Raw genomic sequence first — 20208 nt, forward strand, 5'->3', positions numbered from 1 at the left:
TGGCTCAAGGTGCCATTTTTTTTTTCCCCCTTCCTTCTTCCTCTTTTTCATTCCCTCTATTGAAAAAATTTTAAAACTTAGCCGACTGGCCATGAAAAAATTTTAAAACTTAGCCGGCTGGCCATAAAACCATTCGGCCGGCTAAAAAAATTGCCAACCGGCCAACTTTTTTTCTTTTAACAATCTGAAAAATTAGAGAAAGAAGAAGAAGAAGAAGATATTCATCATGATTATAATTCTCAAAACTATATTCAACAGCAGTTTAACAAAATCAAAATCTAAAATCAAAACCAAATCCAAAACCAAACCCGCAGTTTAACAAAATCAAAATCAAAATCTAAAACCAAAACCAAATCCACAGCCGTAGCCACAAATAACAAAATCAAACCTAAATCAGTTCCTTACATCTGTTCCTCTCACAACCATAGATCGTTTTTCCTCTTCGGTGAAATCGAATCATAATTTGCGAACTCTCTCAAGAATGAGAGGGATGCTTTTCTGTTGGCTACACACACACACACACACACACACGGAGAGGAGGTTGGGATGGTATGATAGAGAAAGAGAAAGATACTAGAGATAGAGATAGAGAGGAGAGAAGAGGAGAGGAAACAAAGATAGAGATAGAGAGGAGAGAAGAAGAGACATACCAGGAGTGTTTGAATGGAAGAGGAGAGGAAATAGAGATAGAGATAGAGATAGAGAGGAAAGAAGAGGAAACTGAAAGAGGTGTATTAGGGCCATTCGAGCTCATTTATCTGGAGCTACAGATCATTTTTCTAAAAATTTATAAAATAAATAAATAAAATTGAAGTAAGGCTCACAGTGGCCCACAGGGCCCATTGGTAAGTTATCCTCATTTTGAAACTACTAGACATAAAATCATGAGGTTCATATATTTTGATTAATCACTAATTTGTGTTTTGTGATAACTAAAATTTAGTGATAAACAAAATTTAATGAGAAATTGGTTTAAACCTTTAAATTAGTGAAAGGTTAGGGGCACAAGAAGGTGTGGACATTTTACTGCCACTTACAGGGTCAATAATCAATAATAGAGTATTGTCCATCATTAATATTTACGTAAGCAATAATAATTAAAAAAAGCACTAAATATATAGCAATTTTCTATATAATATTCTAGTGTGCCGTCACTACAAGAATTCACACATTTGCCGACCAAAAAAAATTTGGTTGCAAAAAAATGACATTTGCCCACCAAATATTAATTAGTCGTGAATGATCATTATTTTTGGCGACCAAATATTATTGGTCGTAGAAGGTAATATTTTGGCGACTAAAAAAAGAGTTGGTCGCAGAAAGTGGTATGCGTTTGGCTACCAACTACAAATTTGGTCGCGGAATGTGACATTTTTTTTGGCGATAAAAAATTTGGTCGCCAAAAACTTATTTTCAGCAACCAAAAAAAATTAGTCGCTAAATTAGCACTTTTAGCGACTAATATTTTAGTCGCCGTTGATTGAGATTTGGCAACTAAAAAAAATTGTCGGCGAAGGGTACCTTTTCTACGACTAATCTGGTATTTTGGTCACCAAAAATTTCTGAGGGAAATTTGAAATGTGGGGCGGGAATTGAAATTTTTTATCTGTAGCAATCTGTTAGCTCACACATTTTCATTTTCTCCTCTCTCATCTCTCTTTGAAATAGGTGCACTGACCAAGGCAGAGAGCAAACACGAAGAAGGTGACTAACACGAAACGAAACAGGAGCAGCGTTGGAGCAACAATGGGGTTTGGTGGAGAGATGAAGGAAGTTCGGTAGCAGTGCGTAGAGCCGCCTACACTCTACCATTGCTAATCCTCTCGATTTCAGATCTCTTGCATCAGGTAAACACGTTCTCTCTTTCTTTCTCTCTCTCTCTCTCTCTCTCGCTCTCGTTCCCCCAATTTCAAACCCTAACTATAGTTTTCAACTTTTCAGATCTTTGCCTCTCAAGAGTTTCTTCACCTTGAATTTGCTAAACCTGTAGTTTTTGCCTCCTGTAATTAATTTGATTGACATGGATTGAAGAAAACCCATTTTTCTTATACAATTGAAATATGAAAGCCCCAAAAAATATATTTATAAATAAATAAATATATCAAATTACACAACCCTAGCTCTTTGGCTTCCAAGGGTTTTATCAAAATGCACATAAGTTCTAATGGAGCAAATATGAAGGAGCTCAGTCTCAATCTCTCTCAATCGTCTCATCGAAGAAGGCTATTTACTTGGTACGTTGCTTCCTCCTCTCCTTCCTCTGAATAGTCTCATCGAAGTCTCAATCTTTCTAATTTTTTTTTTCTAAAAACTAAAAGAGTAGAACATTTGAGTGTTCAATTTGTTTTCTTTCGCCCCTAGTTTTTTTTGAGCTAATTAAAACAGTTTTTATAGAACTTCATACCGTTGTAAGAGAAAAATGCCCCCCAAAAATGGTTAGAAATTGAAAAAGTGTGAAAAACTCTACTTTAATGCAATCGTAAGCAATATTCATGTGAACTAGTGATTTCGAACTAGTCTAAACATGTTATAATGCATGAACAAAAACATGAGAAGAACTAAAGCAATAAACATGAATTAAATAAGAAAAACTAGAAGCCTAGAAACTAAGCATGGCAAAAAGAATGCGAAACAAAGAAAGCAAATCAAGTATACATTAAATACATTAACTGGGACCTTTTTCTTTTGTAAATTCCTCGCACTCTGGCCCTTTGGTGTTTAACAGAATGATCTGTCTGTCATTTGGGGCTTGTTTGGTGCTGGCCGTTAGTTTTTTCCCAGGTTGATTCTAGATCGTTTTCAAATCAAATTTTGGACTTTTTAGGACTTGAAATCAACGTTGAAAATGTTCAAAACACAGGGATATAATTATAAGTTCAAAAAGAGTTTATGTTGGGCAAAAATCATTTTGAGGCACGAAAGAGGTTCGGATTTTAGCAAAATGTGAAAAAAATGAATTTCTAGACCTAAGACGATTCCATATAAAGGCTAGGTTCACAAAATTCTTCATAATTACTCTTCTATGTCATAGGGAAGCAGCTCAAATTGTTTTTGTATTGGTTAGACAACTCTCATTTTACCAAGGCCAAATCTCTAAAGTGGTGCAACATGAAATGGTTAAAACTGATATGATTTATTTATTAAGGCAACACCGTAGGCAATGGAGTGAAACTGTGTCACAATTTACAAATGTAGGTTGAGCAAGATATACATGTGCCAAAGTTGGGGCATTTATGTGTTTCAGTGAGAGCAATATGTTGGCCTATATAGAATCTGTCCACTTAGTGTTGCGATGAGAAATTTTTTAATCCAATGATGCAGATATAAAAAAAAAACACATTTTATCTTGCATGTGGCTTACAAGTGGAAGAGCAAATTCCAACTTATTTCATCACTTGATCCCCCAAGATAATGAAGGTTATAAAAAACAAAATGATGAGCAGAGGGTGGATGGTGGGATTTGACATTAGATGCTTGATTTAGGACTTAAAATGCATGTAGTGTGATAAAGCCAACAGGTTCAACTGACAATCTCTCTACATTTTTATTTTTCTTTGATTTAGTTCTTAAGGTGTAAGAAAATTGTGATCAGTTTGACAAATGTAGATTGACAGAGAGACATGTTTCTTAGAGGTGGAAACATTAGGCAAGTTCAATCCTAGAGCAACATCCTAGCATGTAGAAAACCCAGTCATGTTATATGAAGGTGTGGGAAAATACTGAATCCAAATGAAGGGACAAGCCACGTGGCATATCCTCGTCATATCCCTATGTCCAACACCGCAACAATGCTTATTTCATAGTGTCAGTGCTTCATAGCCTACGATATTATTTATCCTTTTCGTCAAACAAATGTAGCTTCAGAGTAAGATCTGAACCTAACATTTAGTCGATCCCCACGACAAATCATAAAAGCAAAATGATGGGTGGGGTAAGTTGATTTAGATTTCAGCATTGGAGCTTAAAAATCTTTGGTTTTTCAACTAACAATCTTTATGCATGCTGCTTGTTATTTCTTTTTTAATTTGGTTGTTAAAATGTAATGCAAATATTTAATTGTTGCATGAAGAAAGATTTTGTTGGAAATAGTTATTTTAATTTGCATGTTGCAATTATTTTACTCTGCAAAATAACTCTCTAGGGTAAGATGGCATGAAATTTCCAGTTAAATTTTCAACAGCTTTCTAGGTTTCTGGTTTAGAGAATAAATAGAAGGATTCAAAAAATTAATATTTCTTTTAATGATTTCTAATCTGAACAAGTTTTTACCACAACTTTTAAACCTAATGGTTTACAATCACAATTCAGACATACAAGGTATCGTACGATTCATTGCAAAAGAATTATTACACAACCACATCATAAGTGATCAAAGCACACAATTCTGTCAAAATACATTCTTGAACTGCAGCACCAAGAACTTAAGGAATCCTAACATGCTTTCACATCCTGAAAATCTCTCTAAATGTATCACAAAATGAACCACCTCACCTAAAAACAATGTCATTCTCTTTTGAGCCACCTTTAATAAGTCCTGCATTGCGCAATCACTCCACCTGCAATAATTTCCAACCTTGACTCCAAAAATAACTACATGGATTCAGTGCAAGATGACTAAAATAGTACACCAAGGAAGATAATTTTTTCTCTGGACATCTAAACTCAGCAGTATAATGAACCAATAGATTCTTTTTATTGGCTCATCTCCCTCAACCATTTCTCAATTTCATTAGAACTCCTATCCCCTCCCACTACCCTCAGCGTTACTATGATTGGTGGTCACCTTCTTAGAGACCATAATCTCATGGCATTTCTTTCAACATATTCATTTGTTAAAGTATTACACTATCCTCAATGTCAGAATTGCTGAGCTTGTACTATCTTTATGTAATATTAAGATTACTATTTGAGAAGAAGACAACATAGCTACACACCACAGGGGAAGGGCAATCTCTATTTTCCCGGATTTATCTAGGTTGCCTTGTTAGAATATCATTAGTTTTGGTATCTTATGGTAGTGGAAGCACTACAAGATGAGGGGATTAATGGAGGGGCATTCATAGGCACTGATGGTCTTCAATTTCCACACAAGCTAATACCTGTAAGCTTTAATCTTGCCGTGTCATTGATGTCTGTCTAAGCTGGATTTACTTGATGCATGTGTATGTCTTGCGCATTCCACATTGTATGAACTATGGTACCTAGAAAATAATCTAGAACGTTTCTTCTTATCTTCATTTCTTTAATTATTGTTATTATTGTTCTTATTCATTTCACATGCATTCAACATAACCTGTTTTTCGTAAAAATAAATAAATAAATAAAACATGTTTGCTTCTCTCGTGGCGTATTTGTTGATATTTTTCTTGCCAACTAATCTATAGATAAACTACAAATAATAAGGTCTAAAGATGAAATTTCATGGTCAAATTCAACTTTGCTTGGCTGACTATATCATAAATGTTCATATTGTCACTTCTTTCAGCTCTCAACTAGGTGGATGAAAAATGTTTATCTTTAGCAAAGTTCTTTTTTCTTTAAAATTTACAGAGATATGGAAGCCTTTTCTTATAATAATGTTTTCTTTTCTATTATTTTTCTTACTTGGTTTCTTGTGGTTTACCAGGTCATAGGGAATTATTAGTTTCAATTTGTTTCAACGAACCTAGATGGCAATGGTTAGGATGCTTTTTACTAGATCATCTGGGTGATACTTAGGTGAAAATGCAGAATCATGTTTCTGGTGCAATCAATATGATACGTGTAATTACCACATTATGTTGAATTAGCATGAGTTAGTGCCTTTTTTTATTTTATTTTTTTAGCTTGCATCTTTTAAGACCAGGCGCATTGTTTTGTGAATATATTTGTTTATTTATTTATTTAAACCTTGTTATGTAAACCTGTTATTTTTTCTTTATTTGTGCAGATATTGTAAGCATGATTTTCTGACAATCTTCTTTCTTTTGTCTGGGCAACTTCAAGTAGGTTGACCAGACTTAAGTGGGTTAAAATCTTGTTCCTGCATTTTTATTTTTCTTTTAATGAACATCATATATTGGCTGCAATATGTTATGTCATTTGACTGAGTTATTTGGTGGTTGGGCCACTTATCTCCAAACATGCTGCATGTTACCAGATGCTATATTTGTTTTCCAATTTTTTTCAATTGAAAATAAGAAACTGACACAGAGTTATTTCATGATTCATGACTTTGGGAAATGATGTGAGCTTTGTTGAATTGCTAAGAGGATAACCATTGAGCAAAGAAAGAAATTTCAGCATAATCTTGTTAAAAGGTGTGATGGAATCATTTTTAATCACACCTAAACGGTGTTAAAAGGTGTGATTGAATCATTTTTAATCACACCTTAAATGTTACTAATCACACTTAAAAGGTGTGATCTACATGTTATTAATCACACTTAAAAGGTGTGATCTAAATGTTATTAATTACACTTAAAAGGTGTGATCTACATGTTATTGTAGACACCCCATTTTTGACCGACCTTGAGACTCAGACGTCACCAGTTGAGCACTTGGTGATATTGCATAATGTGCTCGTTCAGAAGTTTCAGAGTCGCGGCTGCGAGCCCCGCCTCCGGACTTCCGGACCTTCTTCGGTGCCTTGCCTCGGTTTGCGAACCAGACTCGGTTTTCTCTGTTTCTTTTCCTGAGGGGAAGGAGAGGTCCCGTAGACCATCTCTCAGTGGCCGTGGGCTACATTTTGTGGCCGCAGGCCATTTTGCCCATTTCGGAGCCCGGTTCCTGGTTTTCGGAGCCGTCAGGCCGTGTGCCTCGGTTCGGGACCGCCTAACCATCTCCGTTTGCTCTGATTTTTGGCATACATCTTATTTAATCCCTTTTGAGGGACACTGGGGTCTGAGAAACCCACTTCGCGGCCGAACGCCACTTTCGGTGTTTAACAGCCCATTTTCGGGATCCCGAACTGCGTGTTTTGGCTCCCGAACATTCGTTTTGCATCGGTTTTCGTTCATTTTTGGCAGGTACCTCTGTTTTATCACTGGAGAGGTCACTGAAGGGTGGAAGGCCAGCAATTGTTGCAGCAGCCAGTTATACATCCTCCGGAGCCTCCCGGTGCCCGTTTTTCCAACTTCCCGGCTAATGTTGAACACCCTAGGGTTAGTGTTGCCAACTTTCAACCACATATCTGTGATCTACACACCTGGGAGGCCCCTAAAAGTTGGTGGCCGGCCATTAAGGTTACTTGACCCTTTTGACCCCTTTCTTCCGGGCTAATGTTGAACCCCTTGGACCCTTTTTTCTTGAACTTTGAACCACATATCTGTGATGTACACACATGAGAGGCCACTAAAAGTTCATGGCCGGCCAGTAATTCAAATTGACCCTTTTGAACCCCTCTTTCCGAGCTAATGTTGAACCCCTTAGACCCACTTTCTTGGAATTTTAACCACATGGTTGTGTTGTACACACATAGGAGTACCTCCTCAGTAGCTGGCCGGCCAGAAAATCTCATTGACCCTTTTGACCCCTAGCCGGCCGGCTAGGGGGTGTGGCCGGCCGGCCACCTCCAACAAAAGTGATAGGCCGGCCGTGTTCCTCGCACTGTGCACTTTACAGCTGTGGGGCAATATCCCCCAGATATTATCTGTATCCGGGGGATATTTTGTGGGGGAGTTTTGCTCTCCTTTTCCCCCACCTTTACACCCCCTTTTGGACCTTTATAACCAGCTAGTGGCCTCCTTTTTTGGGGTTAGAAAAACTCTCCTTCAAGCTTCCATAGCCAACTCCATCTTCATCCTTCTCAATTCTTCAAAAAACCCTAACTCCCTAACCATCATTCCTTCTACACCACCAAGCTCTACCACCACCATCTCATTTCCAGCAGCAAGGAAGGTTTGCCAAAGGCCAAAGAAGCTGCAAATCCATCCAAGAAGCAACAAAAGTTTGAGTCTTCAAGGGTAAGTAACACTTTTACCCTTTTGACCCTTTTTCTTGATCTATTTCTAAGCCCCACTTTCTTTTTGTTTCAAGCTCCGGCCCTAACTGAAAAGGGCCATATTTTGAGCTCATCTTCACTTTTCATTAAGGGCTCAACCCTGTTTGAGCCCTCCATAATATACTTGCTTCATTGATCCTCTTGTATGTCATAGTTTTGCATGCTATTTTTGACCCATGAGCAATCTGTTTTTGAGCATATTGTAAACTGATATAAGGCTTATTTTGAGCCCCTCTTAAACATTGGAGAAGGGCTCAACATTGTTTGGTGTCTCCATGTGTCACTTGTAGTTATATCCCTTATTTGGCCCCATTTTTGCATAAATTGGCAGCCCCCTTTGTTTCTGTTTTTGGACCTTGGTCCGAACTGAAAGTGGCCTTATTTTGGCCTATACTTCATGTTTCATTAACACTTTTTTTCTGTTTGGTGATTATTCTATATACTTCATGTTATAGCACCTTTTGAGCTTCATTTTGCATCACATTTTTAGCATATTTGTATACTGATTTTGAGGCTGCCATATACTGTAAATATTCATATTTTTGGTCCCTCTTCAGTTTTGTAGAAGGAAATTTTTCATTTTGGGTTTTTCTTATACCACTTGCTTCATTACCCCTCTTTTGGCCCCTATTCTTGCATGCTATTTTTCCCCTACCTATGCTTGCTGTTTGGCCATGTTTATAACTGTGAAAGTGCATCTTTTGGGACTGTCTAGCTTCTGTCTTTGCATTGCATGTCCATATTGTGCATGTTTGGCATAGCTATAGGCCATTTCGGGTGCCTAATGTTGCATTTCGGGTCATTTCCATGCATTTCATGTCATTTCGCTTCATTTCGGGAATGTTTTCCCCCATATTTTAGTGCTGGAATTCCATTAGTATGCTTGCATATCATTTCCATGTCATTTCATCACATTTCTGCCATTGCCTCGGTTTGCGTGCCCGTGTGCACGCATTTCGAGGCACTCCATTTTTTATCCGCCGGCATCCTATGTGAGTGTGGCTGAGGCTCACTCATGTTGGTATAAGCCCATTTGTCATTTCCATGTCATTTCATCACGTTTCGTCATTGCCTCGGTTTGCGTGCCCGTGTGCACGCATTTCGAGGCACTCCATTTTTTATCCGCCGGCATCCTATGTGAGTGTGGCTGAGGCTCACTCATGTTGGTATAAGCCCATTTGTCATTTCCATGTCATTTCATCACGTTTCGTCATTGCCTCGGTTTGCGTGCCCGTGTGCACGCATTTCGAGGCGCTCCATTTTTATCCGCCGGCATCCTATGTGAGTGTGGCTGAGGTTCACTCATGTTGGAATAAGTCCATGTTGCATTTTCCATGTCATTTGCATCACATATCATCGCCTCGGTTTACGTGCCCGCGTGCACGTACTTCGAGACACATATCATCGACTCGGTTTGCGTGCCCGCGTGCACGTACTTCGAGACATATATCATCGCCTCGGTTTGCGTGCCCGCGTGCACGTACTTCGAGACACATATCATCGCCTCGTTTGCGTGCCCGCGTACACGTACTTCGAGACACATATCATCGCCTCGGTTTGCGTGCCCGCGTGCACGTACGTATTTCGAGACACATATCCTCGCCTCGGTTTGCGTGCCCACGTGTACGTATTTTGAGACACATATCATCGCCTCGATTTGTGTGCCTGCGTGCACATATTTCGAGACACCTCATTTTCATAGCATTCTGTCATTTTCTCGGTTTGCGTGCCTGCGTGCACGTATTTCGAGGCATTTCATTCCATAGCATTGAGTATGTTAGGATTATATCTTAGTTGCATTTCATGCATATCACGCATATTACATCGTGTTCGGAATAGGAGTTAGCCCGGGCACGGGAAACGAGGTACATTTCGTACTCCGAGTGACGGAATGTGTCTCAATTTCCCAGTCACCGACACTCCGGATCATCCATGATGGAGTTAGGTTCTTGTTGTGTTTTCATGTGCATTCATCCTACATTGAATTGTGCATTTCGACTCCTCGGCCATCATGCCTCGGTATGCGTGATTGGTGGCACGAGGATCGAGACATGCATATATCTGTGCAAATACATTGCAATGCCCCTTTCCTGCTCTCTGTTGCAGCAAAAGCAGAATCCGTAACTTTTGGGGCTTGGCACGCATTTCAAGAACAGGTGTAAACAGAGGCTAATTGGGGCATTCCGGTGGATTTCCGCGCAAGACAATCCGGACATGCATCATCCATCAGAAGCAAGGCAGTCCCTGGCTTGCATGCCAGTTTTATTTGCTTTATTAGTTAATTCATTAATTAATTAGGATTTTGTAATATTTTGGACTGTAATATTCTTTTATTCGGGACTGTAATATTTGGACTGTATATTTATTCAGACCCTCTGCGCGAGGGCACAACTGTAATAAGTGTGCGTGAGTGTGATGTATGTCTTCCAACCCCACGTCTTTCTTCCCTTTTATTTATCCGCTTTTGATGGTTAGATTAGGGCATATTTCAATTAGCATACAGTATGATAGCATGTTTGCATCATTCATCTGTTTTTGCATGCACCGGGCTCGGCGCATCATACTAACTGCATTGTACTTTCAATTCTAAATTGAATACATGATAGTTGTAGCATTTCATATACCATCTTAGAATAGCCGAGCCTGCTATAGTTGCATTTTGCATGTGTTGCATTAGGCATTTCTGTATATTTAGGATCATGCATGATTTCTAATAAATTCCTATTTTGGCTTAGAGTACTCGGTAAGTTTTATGCTTTAGCATCCTTGCATGTGTGTGAGTGTTGCCATGAATAGCATGCTTACCATGAGGCTATGTGCTTATCTGATATAACTGCCTGAATGCCTGTGGGTGAAGGTTGGGTTACTTAAATTGGAATAAATCATCAAATGTTTTAAAGTCTACCTGCGGGTAGCAAAACCTCTTTCAAAAAAGGCAAACATGAAATGTTTTGTTCCAATTCAGGCGACCAGGTCTATACTTGTATGCTGTGAGCATCACATAGTAACCTAGGCTAATAACCAGAATAAGAACTCACAATGTTTTCAAAAATTGATATCATGGTTAGTAGAGGCCGGTCTATGACCGGGCGAGCGGGGGTGCTCACGAAGTGACCTTCCCCAATCGTACCCGAGTTCCCGAGCCGAGGCAGCTTTGGTGATGACGGACACGTGGCCTTTTGGCACCGAGTCAGGGTTTCCTAAATTTCCCAAAATAAAATATTTAGGTGGCGACTCTGTATCTGGCAAAGCAGTCCATGTTTGGCACTACTTTTTCAAAATCTGTTTTCTCAAAACGATTTGCCAGATTTGGACTCTTTGGTTCAGACTTAGAACCGTGACTACAAAGTCGAGTCCGAGCTGTAGCGAGGTCCCCCCGCGGGCTTGTCTACAGTTATTAATCACACTTAAAAGGTGTGATCTAAATGTTATTAATCACACTTAAAAGGTGTGATGGAATCATTTTTTAATGACACTTAAAAGGTGTGATTAAAAATGACAATTTTTAATCACACTCCCAAAGATCACACTTTAATAAAATTTAAAAAGTGTGATTAAATAACATCCATCACACAAAAAATGTGTGATCTATTCATGGTTTTGTAGTAGCGCGTCTTGATCTGGTAATCAATATCTTGCTCTTTATTTCATTCTTGATTTTCCACATGTTTGGTTGCTGAGAAATAATCATTCGGAGTCTCTCTCGGATCTTCAATCAATGGCGTCTTTATTTCTTTCTATATCATGTTTGATTTGTCACGATTTGAGATAATCTGAGTGTGCACTTATGAGTTTTTATCATCGCTTTGAATCGGAGGGATGCTAAGGAAATTTGAAATCGATCTCTCATTCCCCAAATTCACCCATGACTTTAAAGGAGAGAACTTGTGGGTTTTGTGTTTCAGTTTATCATATATATGATAATTGTTTTTAGGATATAGAACTTGATTGAATTTTATAGTTTGTGCATTCAATTTACAAAGATATCTAGATAGATTTTATACTGTTCCATTACTGACATTGTTTGGTCATTTTTAGGTCTGTGGATAATTTTTTAGTCAGAATTTAATAGGATTTACAGACTACAGGTCTTCATACTTTTTATGTTTTGGGAAATTTAAAAAATTTTAGAAGTAGGTTGTTTGACAGTTTAGAAAGGTGTTGTTGGATTCTTTGGTTGTCATTATTTTGTGTGAACAATGTCTGGTGGAACACTAGTTGGGGGTGTCATATATTTTCATTCATGCATTTGAGTTGAGATTTTTTATTTTAAAGGAGAGAACAATTGGGTTATCAACGAATTAAAAACTTGGAGTCCTATTGGTTTAAGTCATATTTGGTGAATCTGCATTTATAAGTATGAGACCTGATGTTTTGTTGATAAGCAGGTAGATCATCTATATAGCAATTAGCAATTAGTCTATATAGCAATTGTTGATAAGCAGGCATATGCCTCGGGAAAGGTAGCCAGGGTAATAAGGCTCCCATAACTCTGTTCACCTTGCTTACTCAAATGTAAGTAAAAAAAGCTTTGGATTTCTAAGATCACCCAGTTCCATAAAGAAAAGAACATGAGAAAAAGAGCACTTCACACATCAAATGTCATACAGTTGCTCAATAATTGTTCTAGTTTCATTAATAAATGCATTCTAATGTAGAAGCAACAAGTTGTTGATTCGTGTGGAATGACTTATCATCGTGATAAAATCTAAATTTATTTGCTTGGTAATTATATTTGATTTCATTAATTGTTTGGCCATGATGCGTTACGCTTGGGTGGTACAGGTGCTTCAGTGTCTAGAAGGAAATTTTACTGACATTTATGTTAGGCATTTTGACAGGGGAATGATATGCATAGGACAGAAGCGTTTCCGCAAAGCATTGGAGCTTCTGCACAATGTGGGTCAATGTTTTGTAGTTCAGCCATATTATATATATATATATATATATATATATATATTTTGTAAAGTTTGTAACAATTGACTTTTTATATCATCCTTATGGCTTATTGCTATCAGGTTGTAACTGCACCAATGTCTACTATAAATGCTATTGCTGTTGAAGCATATAAGAAATACATACTTGTCTCTCTTATTCACCTTGGGCAGGTTGGCTTTATTTTTCTTCTTAATCATTCTATTTGATATTTATGTCTTGTAGAATAAGGAGAAGGTTTACAAAGAAGTGGCTGAATGAGTTGGGAAGATGTTGTTGTTATAAGTGAATCTTGTCCAGTGTAGTGCTTTTGTTTCCAAGAAGAAAAAATCATCCAATTGTTAATTAAGTTGCTAATTCTCTTGGACTTATTAACATGTTACTTCATTGAGTGGTTATCCCACATAATTTTGTTCCACTTTGTCATTGTTTCAGAATATTTTATATTTTTTGTGAAGATTATGCCAACATAAATTAATAGGTGAAGATTATGCCAACATAAATAAATATGTGAACATCAATTAAATCTGGTGAAGGAAGATGATAAACCAGGGAAGATATTCAGTTTAGACTTCAATAATGCCAGATTCATGTTTGTTAAAAATATACAACAACTATATTCAATGCCAAACATAATCTTTGACTAGTTTGCTTTGAAGATCAAGAACATCATCAATCTCTTCATTGCTCAATCCTTTTTCACTCACCTTTCCTTGAACCAGCACTGAGTCTTGAAGAGATTGAAAGGAGAATAGGTTCTCTTATAAATGCTGATAGTGTTTCACAATTGAAGAGTGAAAGAGCATCAAAGTTTATGGAAAGAACGGCTGGAAGGTTATTCTCTCTACATGTCCAATGTTTATACTTAGTTTTTCTGATTTCTCTTGAACATGTACCATGAGTATTGGTGATCATGAATGAAAGAATGAAAGAGCGTCAAAGTTTATAACGTTGGGTTTACCACTGTATGGAACGTCACTTGTGCCATTCCTCGAATTTATGTGCTATGTTATTGCCTATTGGGAAATTGGAAAGTAAGAAAATATTTATTGTGCTAAAGGGCCCACTTTAGGTGAATTGCAAATTTTAGGTCATTTAAAGGGAATGGAGCTTTGATAGTTAACTATGCCTGAATAAGTTCCTGTTAGGTCTTCAATAACTCATGCTACCTAGAGAAGTAATTAGTGTCTGATATAACTGCTCAACCTCTAATTAGCAATCATTGAATTGTATTTGTGTTGGAGTAGGATTTGACAATGACACATGTATTTAACTTTTTTGCTTATCTTACTGGCAGGGTTGTTATGGCTGTTACCTTATTAATCATTGTATACTGAAATTTGCAAGTACAGTAACAGGTACAGTTTTATTATGCCAGTTAGTTGTCTCAATACGATGTACATGTTTATAGGATTTAATTGATTTTTGCAAAGATACGGGTTTGCAATCTAGTGTTGCTGCCACTATCATGCTTCTCTGATAAATTTTCCAATTCTATTTCTTTATTAGGTGCCTTACATCACTACTGCTTTGATGGATGCGAAGCTTGGCACGGAAGGGCGCAAGGATCTTTTTGATTGGCTATCAAGGCAACTTAGTGGATTAAGCAATTTTCCTAATGCTGTAAATCTGCTAAAACCAACTGCTTCTGCTATGACGGTATTTACTGCTGCAAAATTTGAAATTTTCAAAAAAATAATTTAAGGGCAAATAACTCATCATTTTTTTTATCACTTTATTTAATTGCTTGGTTTTGCATTTATATATAGGATAAATTAGCAGATGTTCGTAAAGCAGCTGAAGTATGCATTGGTGAAATTTTCAGAGTCTGTGGTCCTGATGCAGTATGTAGACAAAAAATTTTGGTGCCTCCTTTGGTTTTTGTCAAAAATTTAGCAGAACTCCTGAGTTTATTGTCTTGTTACATGACTAGGTGACCAAGAATTTGAAAGATATTCAAGGACCTGCCTTAGCTATTGTTTTTGAACGACTGAAGCACTCTGGGGCTTTTCAAGGTATGTTGTAGTGAAGTTTGTTGAGGTTTTATTATCTTTGTTCGGTAGTGCTGTTTCATAGTGATATGATTTTTCTTTGTTCCCAGAAACATTTGAAGTGGCTAAAACAATATCGATGGGGCCATCATTGAAAAGCGGATCAAAAGTTAGGAAAAGTGGATCAAAAGTTCACGAACCAGACGAGCACCCTCCCCAATATATTTCTTAACAAGTTCACGAAGCTAAATTGTACAAGACTACTTGGCAGTATATATGAGCATTTTTGGGAGGATTAAATATTTTTGGATGGATGTGTATGGATAACAAATATTAGTAGTTTTATTTGTTGATAGCTGCGCATGGATAACAAATAGTTATGTTTCAAGTTGTTATGCTAGATGGATGTGACTTGTGAATGAAAACTTAGAATAGTTGTATTGTGTCGAATGTTAATGATTCAATTAATTTGAATGATGCTTTAAAATTATAGGTTTATTATGGATTAAATGAATTATTAGGAATTACAAATGTATTGTTTTCCTGCTTTGGCGACCAATTTATTAGTTGCGACATCCAAAATAATTTTTTTTCGGAAAAAATGACAATTGCTGACTAAGAGTTTTAGTCGCAAAAAATACATCTATTGCCGACCAAAACAGCTCTTGGTCGTGGAAACTCACTTTTGCCGACTAAAAGTTTTGGTCGCGAAAAGTAACAAATGGCGACCAAATTTTTTGGTCATGGAATGTCACAATTGGCGACCAAATTTTTTGGTCGTTGAATGTGATACTTGGCGACCAAACTTTTTGGTCGCGAAATGTGTCAATTGGCGACTAAGATATTTGGTCGGGAAAATATCACTTTTCGCAACCAAAGTGTTTTAGCGACAAAATGAATTAGTCGTGGTAATTAAATATTTAGCGACCAAAAATTTAGTCTGCAAATCTAACTTTTGCCGACCAACTAAAATTTTGGTCGCGAATTACTTTTGCCGACCCTCAATTAGCGACCAAAATAGCGACTAAAAAAATTAATCGCGGATAATTTTTGCCAACTAAAAATAGACTTTTAACGATTAATTTTTTTGTTGCCAAAAATATTAATTCTTGTAGTGCGTTACGCTGTCGGTTCAAAAAATATTGAATGAAACGTTGATCTGTGTCAGCCACGTGCTAGAGAAAAAAAAATTATTTCCATGTTTTATAAAGTAAGTGTTGTATAGTTAGTCAAAACATTAATAACCTTTAGGGTTTCTAATTTTATGATTTTTCATGGCAATTTTGCCTTTTGTATTTGATTTTCAGAATAAAGAGTTTTAGCATCCAATATGTCCAAAAAAAAAAAAAAGTTTCTTGTGGTTTGTCATATCATAGAATTTCTTGTTTCTAATAAGAGAAAGTGCCATACAAAACTAACAAAATCAATACATCAATTTTACTTGTTTGACTCTGCCGGACAATTATTTAAAAGATGGCAGTGGTTTTGGTCCAGTCTAATATCGGATTGGATCGTGTTGTTGAGCTTGTGAAGGCCTATCACGGGTCTCGTTTTGATAATTCGAACCGTTGAATGTATAGAACTCGTCGAGTACTATATGCTTGTAAAAAATCACGTTGATCGGATATCGATAGCTATGTGAACAAAACAGTTTTTTATCAACCGTTAATTGTTTCACCGTCCATTTTTTTTATACAAAAATGATTTGATCACATAGCTATTGATATCCGATCAACGTGATTTTTTACAGACATGTAGTACTCGACGAGTTCTACACATTAAGCGGTTCAAATTATCAAAACGGATCCAAAATGGGGCCCATGGACCGAACTGGACGGGTCCAATTTTGATCTCAACTTAAGACAAGCTGGACTCAAGTAATTTAAGTGTCAAGGTGAATATAATTTCAATCTCGAGTATATGAAGAGATATTGACCTGTGTTGTAATCTGATTATTAATCTACGAACCGCTATCTTCTGAAAAAGAAAAAAAAAATACTAGTTTGTGCATCTAAATTATATATTGCTCGAAAAATAAATAAAATTTATGACATTATTTGCCGCCATGTAAAGTTGAGTTTCAAGTTGTTGCGACTGGTTGAACATATTGAACCAAAACAATAGTAATAAATGAAATGATAAGTAATTTTTGGTATGCAAATATAGTTATTATAAATTATTATTAAAATAGACTTAGGCCTGATTATACCACCCAAAAAAATAAATAAATAAATAAAATGGTAGAATGAAATGGCAATACTTGCATGCCGAAGGTGTAAGCAACTGGTGGAGGACCGGCCCATAGGCATCAGGCTTGGTCCATATAAAGCTTACAAAAAATGGAAGCCCAGTTCTAAACCATTCCCAGCCCACGAATCTTTCTGCCATTTTAGGGGGTGTTTGGGAGTAATTAAAATAGTTAAAAAGTCAAAAAATACTATAAAAAGTCAATTTATTCTCACTACTTTTTTATGCGTATTTTCAGAAAATTTTTTTAAAAAATCATTAAAAAATCAATTTATTTATTTATTTTTTTTTTTTTTTTCGTATGGATTTTCTTACCCATAGGAGAATTTTGCAGTTGGTGAGAAATTCAGATCACCAATTCATTCTCGCGTGCGTGTGTTTTTGTTTTTTTGCGTCTATTTTTTGTGAGTTTTGTTAATTTATGAAATCAATTAGTAGAAACTTGAACTTAAAGTGGTATACTCCTCAGTTTTCACATTAGAATTTGAACCTATATCAAAATCCATTAATAGTAATATCACTAACTAATCCACAAACATCATACCTTTAACTGAAAAAATAAAATAAAAATCATGAATGAAATAAAATAAAAATCATGAACGAAATAAAATTTTAAGACGAGTGATCTTTGTCGGTGAGGCACAAATAAAGCATCACTGGTCCACAACAAAAATTTATTTATGATTGGTGCAATACCACTGCAAATGAACATAGCTAAGAAGGGTAACATGGATTAATTTATGAGAAGGACTTGACCATGATACGCCATACTATATGTCTACCTATATTTGGATTGGATTAAATGAGGGGTGTCAACTTTACTGATGATGTTATAAGTACAAAAAAAAATTTAAAAAAAAATCACTGATGAGATTTAATTATGGAGAAATTATAAATCAGGTTTGCTTTTCAAAAATAATTTCATATTTATAAAAAAATTCATAACTTTCATAATTAAATTTTATCATGAATTTGAAGAAAAAAAAATTCAACCATCCACTAATGGGTTATTTCCCCTTTAATTGTAGGAGTTGGTTCTCCTTGGTGATTTTTGGATTCATTGAATAACTTGTGGGCTTATTACTGACAAGTCTTTCATTTTATAGGACCAGTTCAAAAAACAATTCACATAAAAAATTAAGTTGACATCGTTACTTTTATAATGGAATCATATTTGTTTTATATAAATTAAATGATAAATATGATTTTAAAAATAAGTTATTCATTTATTTTAAAGATAAATATAATTTGATCATTTGACTATCAATATTCGATCAACTCGATGAATCTTACAAAATGAACAATTTCAATCATTCAAAATGGACCACAAAGTGAATCCATCAAGCTCAACAATACGAATTCAGTTAATCCAATGACAGAAAAGCTGAAATATTAACTAACCAACAATGTTAGGGATACAAAGAAAAATATCAAAAATTTTACCAAATATCATGCAGGACATTTGGCTTTCTCTTGATAAAAATATTCAATGAGTTTGGTTTCAATTTTTTGGGTTCAATTTTTTGGAAATTGTGTTTTTTATATTTCATATATATATATATATATATATATATATTTTTTTTTAGTAAATATTTTTAAAATTTTAAGCAATTTTTTACTTTTTTAGATGCACCTTACTTAAATGTATTTAAAAAATAAAATATTTATAAAAAAATATTTTAAAAAATCAATAAATACACAAGAATAAGAAAATGTACTAAATTCTCTTTTTTATTTATTTATATTTTTGGTATTTAATAAATTTTCTAAAGATTTTTTTCATAAATATTATACGTTTTAAGTGTATTTATATTAGGTGTATCTTAAAATTTTAAAAAATGCTTAGAACATTAAAAAATTCAAAAAAAACAAAAAAAAATATGTGAAAAATAAAAAAAAAATTATTTTCTAAAAAGTGAATTCTAAAAATCTAAACCAAATAATCTGATTGGATTCTAATATTTTGCTTAACCACATGTGATATAATGAATACTACACGAGTACTCAATACTCATCTATTGTAGTTCAATAAACTCTCAAATCCGTGTCATGTTTGTCTTTGCCTCACTCGTCTTAATCATTCGACCTTATATATGCACTTGAGGCCAATGCAATACAATTTCATCGCATTTCACATATTTAGGTCCAGTTTGGTAACTTAAAAATAATTTATCTTTTCATTTTTTTATTTTTTTTATTATATTACTTCTTTACTTTTCTGTACATCTTTTTATAAAAAAATAAAAAATATATTTATTTAAATCATGTAAAACAATTTCTTAGTTACAGAAGAAAGTGATAGCATGAACAAGAAAAATGCTTGGGAGCACTAATTAGTGCTCCCACTAATTAGGTGGCAGTGGGTCCCGCCATGAATGATGTGATGTTTTGGTCTTGGAGTTGTAATTTTTTTTTATTTTTTTTATTTTTTTTATTTTTTTAATGCATTAGTGCTATTAGTGGTGATATTTTTAGTGGGATGAATCATTGTTGCATAAACAATTCGTGATATTTGTAGAATCCTCACAAAGATTTTTTTTTTATTATTTTATTTTAAAATTCATAGAATACCCATAACGATTTTATAGAAAAAGTTTTCGAGTCATGGGCCTGAGACCGAATTAATGCAATGCATATGGGACCTATAATTAGGGTTCAACTTCTGTTCAGTTTGAGATCGGATTGAACAGTATTGTTAAATTTATGGAGATTCATTATGAGTCTCGTTTTAATAATCTGAATTGTTTAATGTGTAAAACTTATTAAATACTATATGTTTGAAAAAAATCACATTGATCGGACATTGATAGTTATGTGATGAAATTAATTTTGTATAAAAAAAAATGGACGGTGAATAAATTAACAATTGACAAAAAACTATTTAGATCACATAGCTATCTATATTTGATCAACGTAATTTTTTTACAGACATATAGTACTTGACGAATTTTACATATTAACAGTTCAAATTATCAAAATAAAACCTGTAATGGACTCTTATAAACCCAATAACACTTCCAATCCAATCTCGGACTGCACACAAGCTGAAGCCCA

The 20208-nt window shown here is 35.3% G+C and overlaps 1 protein-coding gene and 1 long non-coding RNA gene across 4 annotated transcripts; both read left to right on the forward strand.

Moving 5' to 3' along the window:
* Window positions 1-1652: 1652 nt before the first annotated feature.
* On the forward strand, window positions 1653-5822 carry LOC145807633 (uncharacterized). Its single transcript, XR_014350888.1, has 3 exons — window positions 1653-1847; window positions 1942-2234; window positions 5627-5822. It is a non-coding gene; the product is annotated as an uncharacterized LOC145807633 (long non-coding RNA).
* A 6676-nt stretch (window positions 5823-12498) lies between these two features.
* Window positions 12499-15403, forward strand: LOC145807632 (protein MOR1-like). Of its 3 annotated transcripts, XM_082906156.1 has the most exons (6): window positions 12499-12880; window positions 13000-13089; window positions 14426-14575; window positions 14686-14760; window positions 14850-14931; window positions 15018-15403. In XM_082906156.1, the coding sequence occupies exons 1-6, from the start codon at window positions 12740-12742 to the stop codon at window positions 15137-15139; spliced, it is 660 nt and encodes a 219-aa protein (XP_082762282.1). In that variant the 5' UTR covers window positions 12499-12739; the 3' UTR covers window positions 15140-15403. The 3 variants fall into 3 exon arrangements, with proteins under 3 accessions (XP_082762282.1, XP_082762284.1, XP_082762283.1); XM_082906158.1 differs by lacking the exon at window positions 14686-14760 and having other exon boundaries at window positions 12503-12880; window positions 14426-14539; XM_082906157.1 differs by lacking the exon at window positions 14686-14760 and having other exon boundaries at window positions 12623-12880.
* Window positions 15404-20208: the final 4805 nt, after the last annotated feature.

This window comes from Camellia sinensis, chromosome 14, assembly GCF_055761805.1.
Source record: "Camellia sinensis isolate YWXY chromosome 14, ASM5576180v1, whole genome shotgun sequence".
Classification (NCBI taxonomy): domain Eukaryota; kingdom Viridiplantae; phylum Streptophyta; class Magnoliopsida; order Ericales; family Theaceae; genus Camellia; species Camellia sinensis.

Coding starts and splice junctions, on each gene's coding strand:
- LOC145807632 (XM_082906156.1), top strand. CDS start 12,740: ATGATGCGTTACGCTTGGGTGGTACAGGTGCTTCAGTGTCTAGAAGGA. Junction 12,881..12,999: donor CATTGGAGCTTCTGCACAAT/GTGGGTCAATGT, acceptor TATTGCTATCAG/GTTGTAACTGCACCAATGTC. Junction 13,090..14,425: donor CTCTTATTCACCTTGGGCAG/GTTGGCTTTATT, acceptor TTTCTTTATTAG/GTGCCTTACATCACTACTGC.